Genomic DNA, 13,552 nt, shown 5'->3' on the forward strand with positions numbered 1-13,552 from the left:
ATCATCGTAGTTGGGTTCTGCGGCTACATTTGTCGTCTTCGATTTGTTACCTTAATCATTCCGCAATGTGCTGGAAAACAACTTCATGGCTAATAACATATATAAGCTCTTGTGCTTAGAACTTACCATTTTGAATTTCAATAGCTTCTTATTATGACTGCGTACTATATATCTATGGCAAGTGCGCAGCCAATGCACCTGGAACAAAAAAAGAGACTGCCGGACGAGTTTGATTAAGTGTATCCAAGATTAGCGGCGACTTCGCACCAAATACCCCTCCAACCCATCCTGCCACATTTCGCGGAATCGCCTCGAGACGCAAGTGTATTATCCCCACGAACGCTGGCATGCTTGTAGGGCCGCTAAATTAAATTCTGTCCTATTGGTCAAAATGATTACGATCGATTTCAGCAGAACCTCAAGTTTAACCCGCAATGCTCAAAACGACTCTGTCATAATGCTAAAGAAGGCTTTCTGTCATAGAGTTTTCTACGAAAAGTATCTAAGTACAGTGAGGTAGTGAACTTGCCAGACATAATTTTTTTTCCTCTTTCCATAATTCAAGCGGATGATGTTATGTGTCGAAGGTCGTGAGCGAGAAGGCGGACGTGTGTGAAAGCAAATTTATTTTTTGTTTTGCTATTGTGAAAACGCACTGTCCTTTCGTTTCTACAAAACAATCTCTATATCTACAACTGTGTGCGACTGCATTTCATTTACTAAAGCGCCTTGCTCGCTACAAGCATGGCGCTTCAGTGAGCATGGAAATGATGGTTAGTACATATATGCCTAAACTTCGTCCTTCTCGCTTCCAACGGCTTTGTGACTTTGGAAATTGTTCATCTTTAACATATTATTGCGTTATAACTTCTACAATTCGCAAAAAAAATTGTGCATATGCGCATGGTCTTATTGCCTTCTACGCTTAGAAATATGGGATTGCTTTGTAATGTAGGCCGAGAAGGGCTGGCAAAACGCAGCAAATGAATTCGCAAGAACGTCTGAAGCAACAAGCACCAAGATCTGACGAATTTATGCACTACCCATCATCCTTATGTTAGCTGAGTGACAGCGGAGCCAGAGTTCTCGCTTTGAATTAACGCTGAAAACTGTAAGCTTTCTTGTATTTGCATAAAAACATTGTTTAGTAAATGCAATGCCTTCGCGCACAGTTGTAGACATAGAGGTTGTTCTAGAGACGAAAGAACGATCCTTTTACAGCTTTTCACAATAGTGAAACAGTAAATAAATTTGAGTTCGCACTCGTCAGCCTTCTCGCGCACGACCTTCAACACTTATCAATATCCACTAGAATTAAGCAAAGCCGAAACAAATAGTGTCTGGCTATTTTACTACCTCACGGTACATTTCCGTCATTATTTTCAGTAGTTGTCGGTAGTTATTGCTTTTCTTCGCGAAGTAAAACTGCAGATACGCGGCGCCACGGCTTGCCAACCTTCAAACATCTTTATCGGACAGTACATTTCTATTACGTAATTAGTGTTACCTCATTAAGCCGCGGGAATTTCCCGTAACGGCGAGTAACGTCGTTCGCGCAGCACAGCTTGCGCATCTACGTTTGCTAAAGCCGTATACATTCATCTTGCACCGTTGAGCTATTTCTCACTACGGAGAGCGCCCGTGAGTTCGCAGGTGAACACACATCTAGACAAGGATTATCAAGGATTACGATGAGCTCCAACTGCTCCGAGCTTTTCGTCGATTCCGGTCCACTTCAAACGAGCCCTTTACAGTAGCGCCGCTCATCAGGCTTTGGTGACAACGGCCATGCAGTGCGAGCGATGATCCCGGAGAGGGGGCGCGCTAATGGATCATTTAGCGAAGAAGGTTAGCCTAGAGTGCGTTTAATCCCCCCAGTACTTATTCAAAGTACCCGCTCTTTCTCCCAGAAACCTTTCTACCTTCAAATTCTCCCTGCCGTATTCAGCGGAGTTCAAACTAGAACGAGTATGTTTGTGTTTCTTCACTGTTGAGTAGTTTTTTTTTCCTTTTTTTTTGCATCTTCATCTCCGGAGTGTTTCGCACAGTCACTGCGCATTCGATGCGCGGGCACGTTCCACGTCTTTGGAACGAATCCCCGCCTCAAACACCGCTTCACTCTCTCCTTCTCCTTCACATCCTTTCCGTTGGTGTTCAGACGGAAACTTGGAGACTCGTCAGCAACGCGTACGATAAAGCATTTTTACAAACTGGCGATACTGGGGTCTGGCATTCTAACGAAATGTTTGTCTTGGTATGCGGTCTAGCACTCTTCTTCACTTGTATTTATTTGTTTTTCTCTCCGGAAAGCGTTTTCGATCCTCTGCATTTGCATAAGCTTTTCTATTTTGCTATTTATCCGTCGCGTCTTTCTTAATTACGCGATGAATTGATGCATATTTTGGGTAGGTGAAAGGTAAGGCTAAGGGCAGACTTCTCGCATGAATTGACCTAACTGCATTACATGCGTGATTGAGATGCGTTCAAAACTGTTTTACATACGGGCATTATGTTTTACCCAAGTGCGCGTCTTTTTTATGAATCGTATGTGAAGCAATACAGATTTGTGAGATGCACGAGCAATAAGTGGGATGTGCAGCGGAATGCTAATCTCAAATATTCGAAATTTATCATGGCGTTCAATGCAACGTACTCTGTTCGTTGCTCAGTATGCGTGTTCATGTTTACGCGCTACACTTCTGTAATTGCTTCCCGCCAATGACAAGGTTTCGTCTGTGGGTCTGGGTTGGTGAAAAACTGAGCCCATATTACTACATAACGGGGCCGAAGAGCAGGTGTGCATCAATCGTGGTATTTAATTTATTAGCCATGGCGGCCGTCCCAGTCGCAAACATCTCTTACGAACAAAACACTTATAGCGAATTTGGCCACTCGAAAGTTGCCGTGACTTTTTCATGTCAGCTATTACATGAAACCGGATTTACATTATATTACACACCGGATAACAGGGCGTGATAATCGGGTGGTGCACGTAAAGAGCGAGCGGGGTCGAAACGCCTGCGAAAGCTATGCTTGGCAAATTATTACGTAAAAGCTTATGCGACACGTAGTTGAACATGTCGTTTCACGCACACAGTTGTTTACCGAAAAAATCTGGCATGTCCAACTCCCTTTTGCCGCCTCGTTCTCAAACTGATTGCACAATATTTTTAAAGAAAATTTTCAGTAGGATGATTTTTACGTTCAAATGCATAAGTTCAGTGCGATACTGCTTTGAAGAGCAAGGCACGCACCTACACTGACTGAACATTAACACGTCCGTCGGATGTCTTCGCAGAGTATCGATGTAAGGTTGTCTTTGCAGAGCATATGTGACACTTTTCTGTAACATGTTCGTTGAATGTTTGTTTTACCATCATACACTGACACCCCCCCCCCCCCATGTCTAACGTCACAGATATATTGGCTGAATATAGGTTGGATGCTCATTCAAAAAATTATCCTTGCTTATTATGTAATGTATGCATGTTTTCACATAAATATGCCAAATAAGCCGTAGATTAGGAGACTCCCTCGTCAATTCTCACTCGCCACATAAGCAATATAAAATATACAAATATATGCATAAACTATATAAAGCTATATAACACAAAAAGTGATAAACAATCGACTACCTAAAAGCAAGTATACTTTTGCATTAGCCAAGAAAATGTGTTCAATAAAGACACTAGAATTTGCTCAGAATATGGTGCTCAACACAGCAATGAAACATTCGGGCGTTATTCAACACGGCGATGCAGTTTTAGTCTATAATCTTTACCAAGAAATAACGGCTGTATTTAACTGCTGCGTGAAATCTTACTCTGTTGCCCAAAAATAGGCACTGCCTTTATGAACCCTTACTCATTAGAAATAGGAATGGCGGACATTGTGAATTACAAAACATGGTGCAGAGAAAACCTTAAGTTTTGCGGGACTGCTCATCATACGGACATCAGAGACCTATCGTTCCCACAGTTTGGGGCAATTAGACGACAGGCCTCTCACAGAAGGCACAATTTCTGAGCATTGTCTCGTGCGTCTGCAATGTATAAACCCAGGAAGGCCTTGCAGCGTTTCTTAAGCTTACCCTAGCATATGTACCCGTTTGTGACTGAGAGAGAGCTGGAGAAAAAAAAAGGAAAAGCATGGATGTTAACGAAATTCCACCTGGTTTACTACCCTACAGTTGGGGAGAGGGAAGCGGGCATAAAAGCAAACAAGTAAAGGGGGAAGTAACGGGATTGCGACTTGTGAATGATTAAGCTATTAACACGTGAGCGCGAGCCACGTGGTGAGAACTGTTCTTCTCGCCTTCTCATCTTTCATTCCACTTTTCTGCTTTCCCAGTGCAAAGGGGCTCAGCCCTTCCTTTCTCATTTTTCTCTTCCTTTCTGACTCTGAGCCGTTATTTCAGCTAAATGACCTAAGGGCGTTTGGGAGACAGGTCGCACAGCCGGTGTGTGCTGAACGAGGGGCTATAATGTGCTTGCAAGTTTGAATATTTGCACTAGGTGTAATGTTGCAAGTGTAAACGTTTAGATGGATTCACACTGCTGCAACCTGCTTCTCTCGGACTCTTAATTTCAGTTAAATGTTGAAACCCGCTCTTCACGAAAGGTAGAGTCTATAGCACTGCATGGGCCTAATTTCTCGGCAGGGGGGCCCGGCCAGGGTCCATTGTCTGACGCACGAGTACGGCCCAGGTTCGCGTCTGCATGAAGAGGTCCGGCCCAGGCTCACGCTGGCATGATCGGGCCCAGCTTTGGCCCGCGGAATGCACTCTATGTGCAGATGCTATAAACCCGTCATGGCTTAGGTGGTATATCAAAATATGTTGCAACAAAATTGCAGTTACCATTCATTGTAAAAACTTTTTTCCTTGGAGCAACTTTACAGCTACAATGACAAGAAAAATTGGAAAGCAGTGGTTCTGTTAAAATTTCTGGCAAAGCCTTTGCGTACACTTTTTTGAATAACTATAAGGTTCAATAAACCTATGTAAAGCCGTTTTTGATCACTAGATAGCTCTTTCAGCACGAAAAAAAAAACGTAAATTTACATCAGCTTTTCAGCCAGCAATAGCACTGGAAATTTGAAACGCGTACGTGCAAACTTTGGCAAGAAAATAATAAAGGAGGCGATGATCTTGTACTCTATGTTCAAGACCATATAATCAAGCTATAACAGCCAAAAGCATTTTCTCCTTTTCATTTGAAATTAAGATCACTGACCCTGCCACGCTGACGACGAAGCACTTGTTTTTATGGCCCACGAAGAAGATTTATGAGGCAGTTCAGGTGGGAACAATTGATGTGCACTGCGGTGACCATTAAACAATCTACAATGTGGTCCAGTAAATAAAAATCGGTAAATAACGCAATACCAATAACGTAATCGTATCGAAAGCGGTAGAAGTCAAATCAAATCAAGAATGGCTTTTAATGTAAGCATTTTTCACTTTCGGAGAAAGTTCTTTTTTTTAGAAACAAAGACGAAATAACTGATACCTATTTGTTTGGTTAGGTATTTTATAGCCAGTTTTCTGACTGGTCGCTTTACCTTCGTGCAGAATGCCTTGGATCTATGTATATGCTTAACGCCTGCGTGTGCTCTAATACCTTACCTAAGTACACCAGTGAACGCTCCCGGACCAAGCCCGGGCCCAGGGCTTCAAGCCCGAGGGCATCAGGCCCGAGACTACCAAAAATGCCTTCATGGCATGGCACAGCGCCCTCGCTTTCAGTTATTCCCGGCACCGTGCATTGCTCTACTGGAGTGTGCTCTTTGCTCCTTCCTGTACTGTGTACATATATATATATATAGAGAGAGAGAGAGAGAGAGAGAGATTTGATGTGGCGCACGATCAGTTTTAATTTTTTGTTCATTGCACTATGCACACCTTCTGTTCTACAACCCATTTGTTTGGTGTGCAACGTGTTCCAGTTTCGCACTTGTGTTACTTTTGACGGTCTAGATTTTTGTTTGTCGCACGCGATGCGATTCGAATTACACCTCACTATTCAGCAGTATACCAATTCCAGCTTCTCTTACGTTGAAGAGTGGGAAAAAATGAGCCGTTTCTGGCTCGTGGCATCTTATAGTCAACCAGGCGTATCTCCCGCACATTGAATGACGCTAAAGCCCACTTTCGCTCGCAGGCCTGGGCGACAGCTGGGGATCGTGTCCTCCGGTCATCTCCAGTCGTGAGGGGGCTATAAAAGAACTGGGATCGCATTTGCTTCAGGTCTGTACTGGCGTACTTCTTTAGGTGGGAGAATAACGTGAATTGCACTAGAAAAGTGACTCCTGCTTTGTAAGATTGCGAATTTTACCATCACCAATAACAATGCAAGAGAAATGAATTGTGATCGTAGCTATTGGAGCTAACTAGGTTAACCATTCAAGTTAAGAGTGTCAAGAATCTTCTTGAGTGGAGAGATTAGCCTTCTGCAAACTGCTATATTATTTTTGTTATATTTTGCAAAAATTACGTTCCTGGCTAACGTTGCTGGTGGACAATATAGTTCTACTTCTGTCATATTCGTGGTCCTCAAAAAATCTGGACGGTAAAGACTATTGTTGTAGGAGTATTTCGCCCTCTGTGCAGCTTTGATTTCGAGGTGTGGAATACGCAATTTTCAAGAAAGTGTACACGCGAACGGTCACTGAGCAAGCCAACAAATTCATTCTCTTTCAAAATTTGGTGGCACATTGTGAAGGCTTTGGGCACTCTTACTGAAACTTTTAATGAAACACCTGCCTAAGGAGCCCAATATTTCTGTAAATTATGTGCATCGTTATTGCTATAATTTAAAAGAACACTTTATTCTAGCAGTATAACATTCGTCAAAATGGTAAAAAATACGCAGTTAGTGAACTGCTTAAGAAAATATTGAAGTACACGCGGTATAATATACTATTTCGAAAAACCATGGCTCAAGTAGGCGCCTAAGTGCGCTTCAATCACATGCTGACTCGATTGTTCTGGTATGTGTGATGCTGCCGCAGCAGACCCTTGATGGCTTCGTGTTCGTGGTGGCGCCCGATGGCAAGATCATGTACATCTCAGAGACGGCATCGGTGCACCTTGGACTCTCGCAGGTGAGAACGCTTCCCTGGCGAGAGCCCCTTTTTTGAGTAACACTGTGACATAATATGCAAGTGATGAAGCATCCCCGCTGTAATGTTTCCGTGTGCAACGCAGAATTTTCATTTATTTTCCATGTTTTCTTGCACTATTATGTAGTTTAACCATAAATGTCAGGTTTATTGAAATAAATAACTAACTTTCTATAAGTCCTGACCAAACCTATGATAGGGTACTGGTAAAGCATTGCTCGCAGGTAATTTGATTGGGTCACAAGTGTTACTAAAATTGACCATGTAAATATAGTTAGACATCACGCATAATGAAAGAAAAGCAGGCCGGTGATTATCTCTTGAAAGGGACACCAGGACAACACGATTTAAAATTACAGGAAAAGCACAATAGAAGCAGAGAAAAAAAGAAGTGGATGACACAGCGCAATACATCACATCACATCATGGAGTACGAGTGCTAGCGGTAAGAGTAGAGTCCAGTAGTTTTTCAGAATGCTAGTACAGCTTTGCGAGACTCGCATAATGTTGAAGCTCGGCCTTACGCAATTAGGAGTTCATTAAGCACAATGCAAGAAAGACCAAGTTTCTGGAACTTGCTCGGTAGCACAAAGCGATAAATGCCGAATGTTTGCCGTTCCAACACCAAGGGCTCAAGCGTTTCGTTGCTGTGTACCCAAGCCAGGTACGAAGGTCTCAACGCACATGCTTGCCTGTGAAGGCGATTTGCTACATTAACGCCCAAAACCTATGTAAGGCAGCAGAAAACCGGGGGGATACACCCGCGCATAAAACAACAAGAAAAAGAAACAGACATTGGTTTATAGGCATGGGTGCACGCAGTTTCAAGAACATATACAGTTGCTTTTTAAACAAAACATGATCGGTGTATAGGAAACCGACCATATATAAGAAGTTTTCAAATTGCGCAGCATGAATATACTTCTACAGGTTTGCGATGCAATCGACTACTAAAGCGCAACATAAAGAGCTAAAAGACGAAGCACATTCTTGCAGAGCGAAAACATTACGCCATGGGTAGCTTGTACAGTAACATCAAACCATCGAATAACAAAGGACAGGCTGCCTTCAGGATCGCGGTTCATTCAGCGGCATGAAGAAAGCGTATGCACAAGGAATAGCGTTATCACTTTTAAGCCACATTGAGTGAGTGTGTTTGCGCAGGTGGAACTGACGGGCAACAGCATCTACGAGTACATCCACCCGGCCGACCACGACGAGATGACGGCCGTACTTACGCTTCAGAGTGCACTGCCGCATCCACACAGCGCCCAGGGTACGGTTTATACGCTTTGCCACCAGTGCCCGAGGACATGCTCTGTTTAAGAGCCTAATCTTAATGCTCGACTGCTGCAACTCTTTGTAATGCTTCCGAGCAAGCTTATGTAAGCTACCAACAACCCACAAAGTAATATGACGATACCCAGGGAGCCTTTCGCTGGGTAGTATGCACTGCCTCTTTACACGGCACATGCTTATTTCCACCCCACCCACCTTTCTTTTTTTTTTCCTGTTCCGCGAAACAGACATCCCTTGCCATCGCGGTCAATGCTTCACCCTTTGGGCGAAACTACCCCTTTTTTACCTACTTGACTGTGCTGTTCAATCAGGTAGCATGCCATACCTAGCTTTTCAGTCCATTTTGTCCCGGACTAATAGGAGGGCGCTCTTTAGAAACTCTTAACCGCAACGCTAATGCATTCTGTACCATATTTGTAGCATCATGTATTCTGTAGAACCACCTTCTTAGGATAGAGATAGAGAAAAATTAGAGATGAGAAAGGAAATGCCACCAGCAAACGCGGAGGAGGAGGAGGAGGAGGAGTAAAAAAGAAGGAAAGGCAGGGAGGTTAACCAGAAGCACGTCCGGTTTGCTACCCTACACGAGGGAAGGGGTTTAAAGGGATGAAAAGAAAAGAGAGAGAGAGGGAAGAAAGTACTCGCAGTATAAACACGTGCGGTTGTCCAACACTTCACAATCGGTCACTGAGGCCAGTCGACTTCATGAACTGTAACAATGCCCGCGTCGCTTTGTAAGCCTGCGACGCGTGGGGCCACGGTCCAAGAATCTTTGTCTCTAAAAACGGTCTGCTGTCTAATCGGTTTAACACACTCCGGAGAAGGTCACGTTCGGTCTCATAAAGATGACAAAAACACAACACGTGTTCCACCGTCTCCTCACAGTTGCACGAGTCACAGATTGGTGTGTCGGACATGCCCAGAAGGAATGAGTACGCTTTCGTAAAAGCCACTCCTAACCAGAGGCGGCAAAGTAAAGTTGCATCACGGCGGGGGAAGTTCGATGGAATTTGTAGCCTCAGTGTAAGATCCAGCCGTTGGAGATGACAGTTCGTAAAAATCGGGCTGCTCCATAACGTTTCTGCCTCGGTTTGAGCGAGTAAACGAAGACCCCTCGCAGCGTCTGTCCTTGATAAGGCTATAGGAACAGTCAGGGTTTCCTTATGGGCTGACCGGGCGGCATCATCGGTACGGTCATTACCGACGATGCCACAGTGCCCCGGCCGCCATTGAAAGATGATGTCATGTCCGTTCATGAGGGCTTGATGGAGAACCTCTCTGGTCTCAAACACCAGTTGTTCATGTGTCTTGCGTCGTAATGCTGACTGCAGACTCTGAAGAGCTGCGTTGGAGTCACAAAAAATGACCCACTTTCGAGGTGGTGTTTCTACGATGTAATTAACTGCAGCACGTAGAGCGGCAAGTTCTGTTGCCGTAGAAGTCGTTATGTGGGACGCTTTGAACTTCCTTGTGACTTGTAAGGTCGGGATGATAAAAGCGCCTGTGGAGCTGGTGGCTGAGACAGATCCATCGGTGTAAACCTGCGTTCTTAACTCATATGCATCGTTCAGCAATGACAATGTCAACTGTCGTAGAGCTACCGTGGAATGACTGAGCTTGTTCGTAATTCCCGGAATCGTGAGGTGTACTTGTGGCTGCCGTAGACACCACCGGGGTGACAGTGGTCTTGCTGCTGGTGTAAATCCCCATGGAAGGCAGCCTTGATGTGTCGCAACAAGTTTCGAAAACGTGGCCTGAGGTCTTTGTGCCGGCGAAACAGCAATGTGATGACTGGGTACGCGACACAGGTGTCGAATGTGTGCTCTGAGGTTGTCAACCGTGATGTATGTTGGAATCAAGTAGTCTCTAGCAATCACGATTGTTGCATGAGTCGAGGCGCATCGTGGAAGTCCAAGACATGTCCGCAGAGCCTGGCCTTGCAAACTTTGGAGGGTACGAATATTTGTTTTGCATGTGTTCGCCAAAACCGGCAAGCTGTATCGTAAAAAGCCCAGAAACGCGGAGGAGCCGTATCGACCATACGCGATGGCTAAAAAATTTCTTCGAAGTAAACGAAATAAAGAAAAGGCCGAAAATCAGCGCTGTCGGAATAGGCTTTAGCGAAGCTTTCATTGGTGTATAATGGGTGATTCCACGAGAGATCAACGCGGGTCCAAAAATTCATATTTTAGATTTTATTCAATATTTTATATTTTCTGCGCATATCACTCGGTAGTACGAAAGTGAACTTGCCTTCTTTGACAAATGGATACTTTAGGAGAAAAAAATATCGAAATTCTTCAAGTTGCAGGTGCCATTTTCATGCACCGGGCATTCTCGCAAGTTCACAACAATGTGAAATACGAAATATTACGGCTACAAAAAATTCATTTTCTTGTGTAAAGCGTATACGTAAAGAAGAGTCCGCAAGCGTTGTTTGCGGCTTCTGTGCAAAACGGAAGTGTTTTAGAAAAAATTCTTAATTTGCTACATTTTTCGAAATTTGCTATATTTACGAATTTTTATTTGCTAAACTAATGCGTGTACCCTTTTGAAATTTGGTGGGCTATGAGACCTTAACCTGTTTAACGATTGTGCTGATTATTGTTGCTTTAGCACAAATTTACATTTTTACAGTTTGCCTCAAATATTAAGTTTTGACGAAAGTGAACACTAGTTTCGTAAACAGCTGTCCACAGACACTGGAAAAAGAACATTAAAAAACTCTTGCATTATTTTGTTTTTAATGACAATATATGTGGAAGAAATGAGAGCTTCGCCGGGATGCAGCAAGGTGCTAAGAAATAGGGACATCGGGGTAAAAAGAACGTCCATTAGCCTCTGACTTGCCGAAACTTGGCCATGATTACGACACAAGGGCAGTTTTGGTAAACTATATATATAGTATTATTATTGCAAGCACGCAGTTCTCGAATGCCTAACTTTCCGACATAAATTGTGCTACTGGGCCATCATTCGCGCCCATATTTTCTTAATGCTTTCAGATGAAGCTCTTCTAAAAATCGTCTCTTTTGACCGAGTTGGTAGGGTGTAGTAGAATGGGGAGTGGGTCCGTGGGAGGTGGTGGCAAACAGGTAGTAAAGCGAAATGCGTTGAAAGTAGCTGGCGGTGCGGCCGCCGCCCTAAGAGGAAGTTTTAGCTTGGGTGCTCCTATCTAAATACATGTAAAACGAGAATTCGTTTTTCTCGGCAACCACTGCACCACATTTGATGACTTTTGTTGCAGTTAAAAGAAAAGTGAAACTCTAGTGGCTATTGGTAGCGATTTTTTATTTAAGTTGTCAACTGTTTAATAAAATTGACAAAATAGCAGAGCTTCAGAAAACGAAACTATCAAACTTACAACTAGTTCAGCAGTGAAACATGATATCACAATCGTGTAAACCGCACCGAATAGTAAATCTTATATGTACAAAATTGCTATATTCTACATGGCTTTAAAATAGAGTACTATTTTGTGTGCAGAACTTGCGCAAAATCCTTGTAAACAATGTAACTAATTCACGTAAGAAATAAATTGGCATATCAAATTTGTCTGCTTTGAATGCTCTAATAGATGCCGTTCACAGGTATGCGATATCTTTTATATAGGTGCAGAGCTACGAATTTGTAAACTTCCTGCTTCTATTTTTTTCAAACTTACCAATTCTTGAAAATTCCAGTTAAATAATGCAGGCCAGAAATCGACATTGCGCGTCCGCCAGTCACTAGAATTTACCTTTCTCTTTCATCTGCAACAAATTTAAGTAGAATCGGCCCAGTGGTTATCTCAGAAAATCGTTTCTGCGTCTTACGTGTATTTGAATAGGCGGCAATGGAGTTGGGCCCGGGCTAAAGCTTCCTTTTAAGAGCAAGCTTTATTAGATTCGCTTGATTAGATCTGCGTGATCTGGCCCCCTGGATCAGTTGGTCTTATTGAAAATGTGGAAAGAGCCGCCATTACTGCAGCGCTTCGTAAACTGAGGACGCGTTCTCAGCACGCTATCATCCTTTCGGATTTGTCATTGGTGCTCCGACAATTATCCCGTGCATTGTATGGCAGCAAGTTCGGCCGACAGTCATTGAGGTTAGCTAAGGAGCTCAGCAATAGGCATTTCATTCTCAAGTTTCAGTGGATACCGCCACATGTTGGACTTGCAGGCAATGGTGCAGCAGATTAAATTAAGAATGCCAATGAATCACCCCTTATATAAAGACTTCTGAGCACTTTGAATATCACCTCACCATCGAGGAGTGGTTTTAGCACGTTGAATATCACCTCACCATCCAGGAGTGGTTTAACGAATCCGTCACGCAGAAGCTATACGCTGTTTCATAGAGTAAGAACTAGTTCCGCGAACACCCCCCCCCCTCCCTGTTAACGCGGAACAGTTCATCTGTGCCTGCGAATACTTCAATAAAAACAGAAACGCTCTGCTTGAGGCTTCGCACAGTAGACCAATATCCTTAAGAGTGTGGGGAACAGGTAATGTTTCCAAAAACACATAAGTTTCGGAGAGAGGAAGTGTCGCGCCTCTTTCCACCTGTTCAACCCCCTTTTTAAAGAGGCGGTAGAAGAGAGCAACCGCTGGCACACTATCTGCCAGCTAAATAAGCCCTAACCAACATCCCCCCCCCCCCCCCCCCCCATCACCGTGTCTTTGGTTATACTGCATAATGACGTTTCCGACGGAGCCATGGCGAGTCTGAAATTTTTAGAGAATTTTACCTGCCGTAAATTTTGTTACTTGTGTACATGCACGGGTAGTTCACCGTTAAATCTGCAATTATCTGCGCTGCAAACTACGCACACTTGTTAAATAAAATCAGTCATGTAAAGGTTGCTCTGTTGACGTATCTTTAGTCACATTCAAGAGAATGAGTATTGTACTAAACGGTAATTTATGCATAAGTATTAACCATAAGGGTAAAATTACCCTTGTGTCGCAATCATGGTCACGTTTAGGCAAGTCAGAGGCTAATGGACGTTCTTTTTACCCCGATGTCCCTATTTCTTAGCACCTTGCTGCATCCCGGCGGCGAAGCTCTCATTTCTACCACATATATTGTCATTAAAAACAAAATAATGCAAGATGTTTTTAATGTTCTTTTTCCAGTGTCTGTGGACAGC

General features: G+C 43.5%; 1 protein-coding gene across 1 annotated transcript in view; it reads left to right on the plus strand.

Annotated features, from left to right (window-relative positions):
- Positions 1–13,552, plus strand: part of LOC119461605 (single-minded homolog 2) — a 108,949-nt gene that overhangs the window by 81,137 nt on the left and 14,260 nt on the right. The window contains exons 3-5 of the mRNA XM_049655174.1: positions 6,162–6,247; positions 7,012–7,104; positions 8,287–8,398. Of these exons, the coding sequence (XP_049511131.1) occupies positions 6,162–6,247; positions 7,012–7,104; positions 8,287–8,398 (291 nt within the window). The remainder of the gene's footprint in view (positions 1–6,161; positions 6,248–7,011; positions 7,105–8,286; positions 8,399–13,552) is intronic.

Source organism: Dermacentor silvarum, chromosome 8, assembly GCF_013339745.2.
Source record: "Dermacentor silvarum isolate Dsil-2018 chromosome 8, BIME_Dsil_1.4, whole genome shotgun sequence".
NCBI classification, from domain to species: Eukaryota; Metazoa; Arthropoda; class Arachnida; order Ixodida; family Ixodidae; genus Dermacentor; species Dermacentor silvarum.